General features: G+C 35.1%; 1 protein-coding gene across 2 annotated transcripts; it reads right to left on the minus strand.

Annotated features, from left to right (window-relative positions):
- Positions 1–255: 255 nt before the first annotated feature.
- LOC100265467 (uncharacterized) lies at positions 256–6,030 on the minus strand. 2 transcript variants are annotated; one of them, XM_002274525.5, is made up of 5 exons: positions 4,231–6,030; positions 3,376–3,434; positions 2,720–2,848; positions 1,545–1,680; positions 256–803 (listed from the first exon to the last, which is right to left on the minus strand). In XM_002274525.5, exons 1-5 carry the CDS (start codon positions 4,933–4,935, stop codon positions 477–479), a joined length of 1,356 nt encoding a protein of 451 aa, XP_002274561.1. In that variant the 5' UTR covers positions 4,936–6,030; the 3' UTR covers positions 256–476. The 2 variants fall into 2 exon arrangements, with proteins under 2 accessions (XP_002274561.1, XP_010661789.1); XM_010663487.3 differs by lacking the exon at positions 2,720–2,848 and having other exon boundaries at positions 4,231–6,019.
- Between the last annotated feature and the right edge of the window lie 865 nt (positions 6,031–6,895).

A 6,895-nucleotide genomic window follows, 5' to 3' on the forward strand; every position in this document is an offset into this window, starting at 1 on the left:
ATATGATATTTTTAAAACTATTGTGAAATCCATAACACTTTCAAGGAATCCACATTGAAACTTATTTTTTTAAAGTACATTATTATCGAATTTAAATTGAAAATGTTATAAAAAAAATACCGTAGATTTGAAAATAGTTTTAAAAGTGGTGTATTTATCAAAATTCTTGTAATTTTCTCAAAAATCCAAAACGTATAGATGACCCTTGACCAATTCAAGTATGTTTACATTTGGATACAAATGATGCAACCTTCCTTCTCAAAAACATATTGATAACCCTTGACCATTCAAGTGTACTTACATTTGAATACAAATGATGAAACCAACCTTCTTCTCCTCCTGTACTGTTTGGTTATCAATCCTAATGCAATCATAATCTTCCCCCATTGTAAATTGGGAATGGTATGAATGAATAAATGAATGAATTCTTCTTTCTTCTTTGGCTAAAGCTACACTACCACCAATTTCTCCATCCTCTAGGGCCTGAGCACCATTTGGCCAGAATCATCTCTGTGGAAGAGCCTCCCAACCAGTTCATTCCAGCTTTCCCTCCTCCTCCTTGAGGAAAGAATGGGAACTTGTTCTTCACTCAATCTGCCGGAATTCTCCCCTCCGCCCTCCCCTTCACCCATTTCACTGAATGTTCCATAAGCAGAAGGTGAGTAAGCTTGAGGAACGTCGAGGGCGGCAGCCCTCTTGAGTGCCGCCTTGTACTCCTCCGTGTGTTCTCTGGCCACAGACTCCAGCCGCTCCATCCTCTGCTTTGCTGGGATCTCCATGATCTGATCTTTCTCCAGCATTAACTGAATGAAACGAGGGATTAGGGTTTCAGTTTCACTACAAGGATAACAATTGTGCTCTCAATCTTCTAGGACTATTTGGGAACTGAATGGTTCTCTGGTTTTCTGAATAGAACATAGGAATATGTGCGGAAATGTTTTCAAAAAACAGTTCTTAGAAAACAATATTTGAGAATGGTTTTTAAAATTAGTTCTCAATTGTCTTCAAGAATAAAATTCTGTTTGGAAACTTAAATATAAAAGGTAGTTTTCTTGGCTTACTGTCCATGAAAGTATTATGCATTTATGTATAATACAAAAGTTTTCAAAATATTCTTCATATTTTCAATTTTGGGTCAGAATGGTCGACAAAAAACAACCTAAACATCTTAAATTTGTTTTAAAAAATAATATGTTTTCATAACAAAGTTGACAAAAATGGTTTCATAGGAAAGTAGTATTTAAAAAAAGCTACTCTTAAAACAACAATCAGGATTAACACCAGAAGAAGAAAGATTTATAAATTTTGAATTGCCCTAAAGATCATTTATTTCACTTAGCGGTTCCTTGAAGCTTGGAAGTGAGTGCAAGTGGCACAAAGAGTATTACTAAAACCTAGGGTCAAAATGGATCATCGACTTCTACTGCAATGAACGACAAGATTCAAAATATACATGCAGAGGTATAAGAACAATCATTTGAACATTGTTTTCACTAATTACTACCTGAAACTCAAAACTCAATCAAGAAAAGTTGAAAACTTACATCAAAAGCCTTTTGGGATTCTTTCTCTATCCAAATGATGGCATGGTCCGAAGTCACATTGCAAGAAAGTACTATGTGCTCAAACCTCCCATCCACAGGTACTGCTGTCCTCACAACTGGGGGAAATCTTCCAAACCTGCAATAGGAAAAATAAACTACATGAAGCACCCATCCAATGGTTATATTAATCCCTCCTACCATGACATAGTATTCCAGCTGACTGATAAATTTACATTAAGAATTTAAATATTAAAATGGGAAAAGAGGTCTCAAGAAGTGTAGTTACAAACATAGCACATAATTGCAAAGAGGGTACTTGCAGTAACAAATATCTGCCTTCCCCATACAATTTCTTGACTATGAAAAGGATCTGCCAACCAAATCTAAATTATTTCAAAATTTATCTTGATTTTTCCAGTTCTGATATCCCCATTTGTTTTTTTTCCCTTGTTTATATTTCAGCATTGCACTAATGAAGCAGGTCTTTTCAGATAGAACTAATAGTTTTTCCTTAGAAACAAGGTAGATAGAGCCCATCAGCTTGGACTGTGGTTTTGCATAAATTTGACACAAACTAGGAGAGCATTGCATGCTGCTCCATCAGCACAGGGTATCTCACCAGCACAAGGCTGAACACTAATGTCTCGCATCACACTGATTAAGTGTGCTACAACCCTAGATACACATCGCATGTGCACATCAAGAGTAGGTCCTCGGGCATTTTTAGTTCAGCACTTAGCACTGCTGTATCCCACAGGAGCTATCATCATGTGATGGAATGTATCAAAGGGTTTTAGTTATATGATTAGAGACTTGTTGAGGCAGTTGCATGCCCCAAATATCAGAGCCACACAAGCCCTCCTTAGCAAAGCCTAGTGCACCTAGTGGGTTAAACCAGAATGGTGGGGAGTTCTTTGTTGTCTCCAAGGATGGCACCTGTCATCATAAGGCACAGCAGCTGCAACCCCCAATTTCTCCATACTTGTCTTCCGCTAGGAAGGTCAAACCGCTCGATGCAAGATCTATATGTGCCAAAATGACCAATATTATTCTATACAAAAAAGAACTACATATATGCCCCCTGGGGCATCAACTAAAGGGATGAGATCTACTCCCCTTGAACCCCAAAAGTCAGGCCTCACCATTCTCTCCCTCTCGGTTTCCCTCTTGCATACCTGAATGGCTTCCGCTCAACAATGTGATAGAGACGACCGGGCGCATATAGTCGCCTAGGATCTTTAAGCATCTTCTCCTCCAATGTACATGTATCCTTCAAGCACATTAGGCATAGTAAACATGGCAAACTGTCCAAAATGACAAAAATCAGCTTAGTATCTAACCAAATGCTCATGATGCAACTTTATTGTATTAAAATATAAAACATGCATTCTCCAAATTAACTATCACACCATGCTTGTTGGTTGGACAAGCAGAAAAGATATGATAAGATATTCTGCTAAATTATAACATACCCAAGCACTTGATTTTCACCATTAAATTTTTCCCTTTGAAGGTATTCTAAATTTTATTTTTTTATTTTTGATAAGTCTTTGAAGGTATTCTAAAGTATGCCACTTATCATTCCAATAGCAACATAAGTCATTCCATCCATAAGTTTCTTCTACATCCTTTGCACGGCATGGTAGTCCATATTAGTAACTCATTTACACAAAATAACAGGGTTGACAATACCAACACAACATAGCATTTAGTCACTTTGTAATCGAAGGAATTCTGTTTTAATTATGACTAGACATGGTATGTATTAGGTGTGATGAGATGCAAAGTACATTGGTAATGAAAAGATGAGTAAGACATACTATCTTTTTACCAGAAAAGTGACTTGAAAACATCTTCCAGAGCAGTGGTTGTCCGAGGTAAGAAATCGTCCTGGTTCATGATAAGAAATTATATCAGAAGAGAAGCACATACAAATATTCATATGTAAACACAATATAGCACAACACTCAAGCAAGATAATAGGCTAATATCTGGGATCTGGGATCTAGGATACTGGATACTTAATCATTTTTAAACTATGCACACCACCTTCTTTGTGCAGAACAACCCTTTTTTCATCCTTGGAATTACACTGGTTATAGCTATCCATCAAAGATTTCTTTTTTTTTTTTTTTGATAGGTAAATATTTGTCCCCAACAGAGCTTGAACCTAGAACCTCCCACAAACCCTTCCCCGCCCTTTACCACTTGAGCCAGGCCTCAAAGACCCAACAAGATGTTCTGTTCTCCTCATCATAACTTTAAACAGCAACAGATTACTTCTAAAACCAAGGACAAGACAAGATATCACATTATACAATTTCAACCAATAAGCTCCTTATTTCTACAAATCATCGAGGAAAGTCTGATTGCCCTAAACTGGCATTTGGATAATTGTTTAGTAATTGTTACCAGCTTTTAATCACCATCCCCATCATTGCCACCACATTGCCATTACAGATGCTAACATCATCAGCAGATTCAGCACCATCATGATTTTTTTAGAAGTTGTCTTCAATGGACAAATACACCAGAGCATTGTTTAGGTGCTAAAATATAGTTATCTCTTCACCATATATCATCTTAACTAAATATTTCATCGTTCAGTACCAAAGAAAACTTATAGTCTACAGTGATATGGTAAGGAAAAGAACACACGGGTGCAGAGTCAAAGAGATTATCTTACCTGAAGGACAACAGAATTGATGATATCTGCATATCTCACAGCCAAATTCAGGGATATACACCTAGCAGGAGCAGTTGCATAGCATCTGATCCTCTTCCTCTCAATGTTGTGCAACTTATCTTTGTTCTGAACTGCCACCATAGCCAACAATGTTACTACCCCTGCCCCTAGGGAATGCCCCGCAAAGGTTAAGGTATAATTGGGATTCCTCTCAATCAGTTCCCTCAGAACCTCACACTCTGCATCCAAAAGCAATTCAGCTGCCTTCAACAAACCATTGTGAACATAACCACCATCAAATTTTGTCTGCCCAAGTTTGTTATCGAGCAAGACTGCATAATCACTTTCCTTTGCCAAATTAAGTCCCCTGACTGCTAGGACTATATCAGCATTATCATGATCAAGGTAGATCATGTAAGGAGGAACCCTCCCTTGGGTTTCTTCATAGTTCTTGCGTAAGATAACCCAATCAGGATTAATACCATACCCTCCAGGGGGAGCCCAAAGTGGGTTTCGAAGGTCTTCCTCATAGACAGCTAGGATTAATCGACATAGGTGGGGGATGGGTTGAAATTCTTCAGCAGTTGCAAGACCCCAGTTCTCACTTTCATGGCCTGCAGTGTACAGGCACTTCTTCCACACCCAACGAGCACATGCCAGACAGTACACACATTCAAGAAGGGGAACACCGCATACAATTGACATTGACTCCTATCAAATAAGCATGCTAACAGATATTGAGAAACATGACACACGCAAGAACAAAGATTGAATAAGGAATTATCAATCCGACATTTGAACAAAAGCTGAATGCTGAATAGAAGAGAAGTATCTACTGCTCGAATTGAGAAGATATGGAATTAATACAAACTATATCTTAAATTATCAACTGAACAACAACAAATAAGCATACGAAACATAGAAATATATAGCTCAATAACTCTAGAAAAGTGAGGCTAAATAAACTGAATTTGATAACAATGAAGACTTCAAAATCAGATGAAGTGAAATCCTGGAGGCTGATATTACAGGAAAATAGAATATAAGGTGGGAATAAGGGGTTGAACAAATACCAACAAGTATTCATACACCCACATAGAGGTGAAACAAACTACTTCCAATCAATTCAATCTACACTGATTAAACAAATAATAAAACAGCTTCTATTGAAGGACACCCAGTTCTCAAATCTTAAGTAAGAACCTTTTTTTTTCATTCTATTTTTGGAGTTTTGGCCAAGGTTCAATTAATTTGGATCAAACCCAACAGGTTTTCCAATTGAACAACACCCAGGTTTTGGAATTCGGAAAGAGCAACAGAACTGGGGTTTATACTCCTAAACTTTCTACAAACCAGGATACCAGAGCTCGTAAGGTAAAAGTCTACAGACATCCATGATCACATGTGCTCATTAGGAACCCAAAGAAAGCAACAAACCAAAATTCAAAGAATTAAAATAGGAAAGAAAACAACTTCTGGATTAAACAATTTGATTAAAAGGTGAACAAGTTCAGCATCCAACAAGGGGGGATTTGGTGGAATTGGGAAAGTAGGTCTGATTGCTGGCTACTTTTGAATATAAATTTGGATGAAACAGATGACAAAAAAGAAAAAAAAAGAAAAAAAAAAAAGAAAAAAGAAGAAAATGAGATGAGAATGAAAGGCATATAAATAACCATTGATATATATATATAAAGGTGGAAGGTGGAAGGTGGAGGAGTAGATTGAACGAGGAAAATGGAGAATTGAGGAGTGGACATACCTACTGGTCAACCCCATTTCCCCTGTTGTGTCTGAAGAATCTACTGGGTTTTGTGCTTGATTCTAGAAAAATAATCATGTTCCGATGGCATTTCCGTAATTTCGGTCTGGGTCCAACCCCTTTATTAATGGAATGAATATTTGTCCTTTTTTATATCTTCATGGAGTGAATATTTGCCCTTTTTTAACCCTTTTTTTCTTTGATAAATTTAAATATTAATTTTTGACTTAATTTTTTTCTTTTATTTTAAAACGTGTTTAAATATTACGTGTAAAATACCCTTTTTTTATATAAAATTCAAAATTGTATAATAGTGAATGCCATGTGTAAAATGTTTAATTTTATTTTTAATATAAATTTTAAATTATATAACCGTTGAAAATGTATATAAACCATTGAATTAAATAAAACATAACTAAAAATAACATATTCAATGTGACTATAATTCCAAAAAAAATTATTTTATTTATTTATAATGAGCATATAAAATAAACTATTATATTAATTGAGAGATATCATCATTTTAAATAAAAATAAAATAAAATAATTTATCATTGAATAATTTTTTTTTATTTGCATATATTTTAAGACTTTACTATTAAGGGTTTGGTTGAAAATAGGATGGGAATAAGGTGAGTTTTGGACAGATCACCCTTATCTTAATCCTATCTCATTTATTCAAAATAATATTTATATCTGTTTTATTAAAAAAGGTGAGGCAGATAGGATGTAAATTTTCCATATCCTTTTAACTTTTGTTTGAAAAGTTTTAAAATTTTTTTAATCATTTTTAAATAAATATATTTTGTAAATAATTAAAATACTATCATTTTTTATAACTTATTTAGTTGAAATTTATTATATTAAAAACAATATATTTAAATTTAAATTAATTTAATTTTA

This window comes from Vitis vinifera, chromosome 15, assembly GCF_030704535.1.
Source record: "Vitis vinifera cultivar Pinot Noir 40024 chromosome 15, ASM3070453v1".
Classification (NCBI taxonomy): domain Eukaryota; kingdom Viridiplantae; phylum Streptophyta; class Magnoliopsida; order Vitales; family Vitaceae; genus Vitis; species Vitis vinifera.

Coding starts and splice junctions, on each gene's coding strand:
- LOC100265467 (XM_002274525.5), bottom strand. CDS start 4,935: ATGTCAATTGTATGCGGTGTTCCCCTTCTTGAATGTGTGTACTGTCTG. Junction 2,849..3,375: donor GTTTTCAAGTCACTTTTCTG/GTAAAAAGATAG, acceptor CATTTTGGACAG/TTTGCCATGTTTACTATGCC. Junction 1,681..2,719: donor GTTGAGCGGAAGCCATTCAG/GTATGCAAGAGG, acceptor TTCCTATTGCAG/GTTTGGAAGATTTCCCCCAG.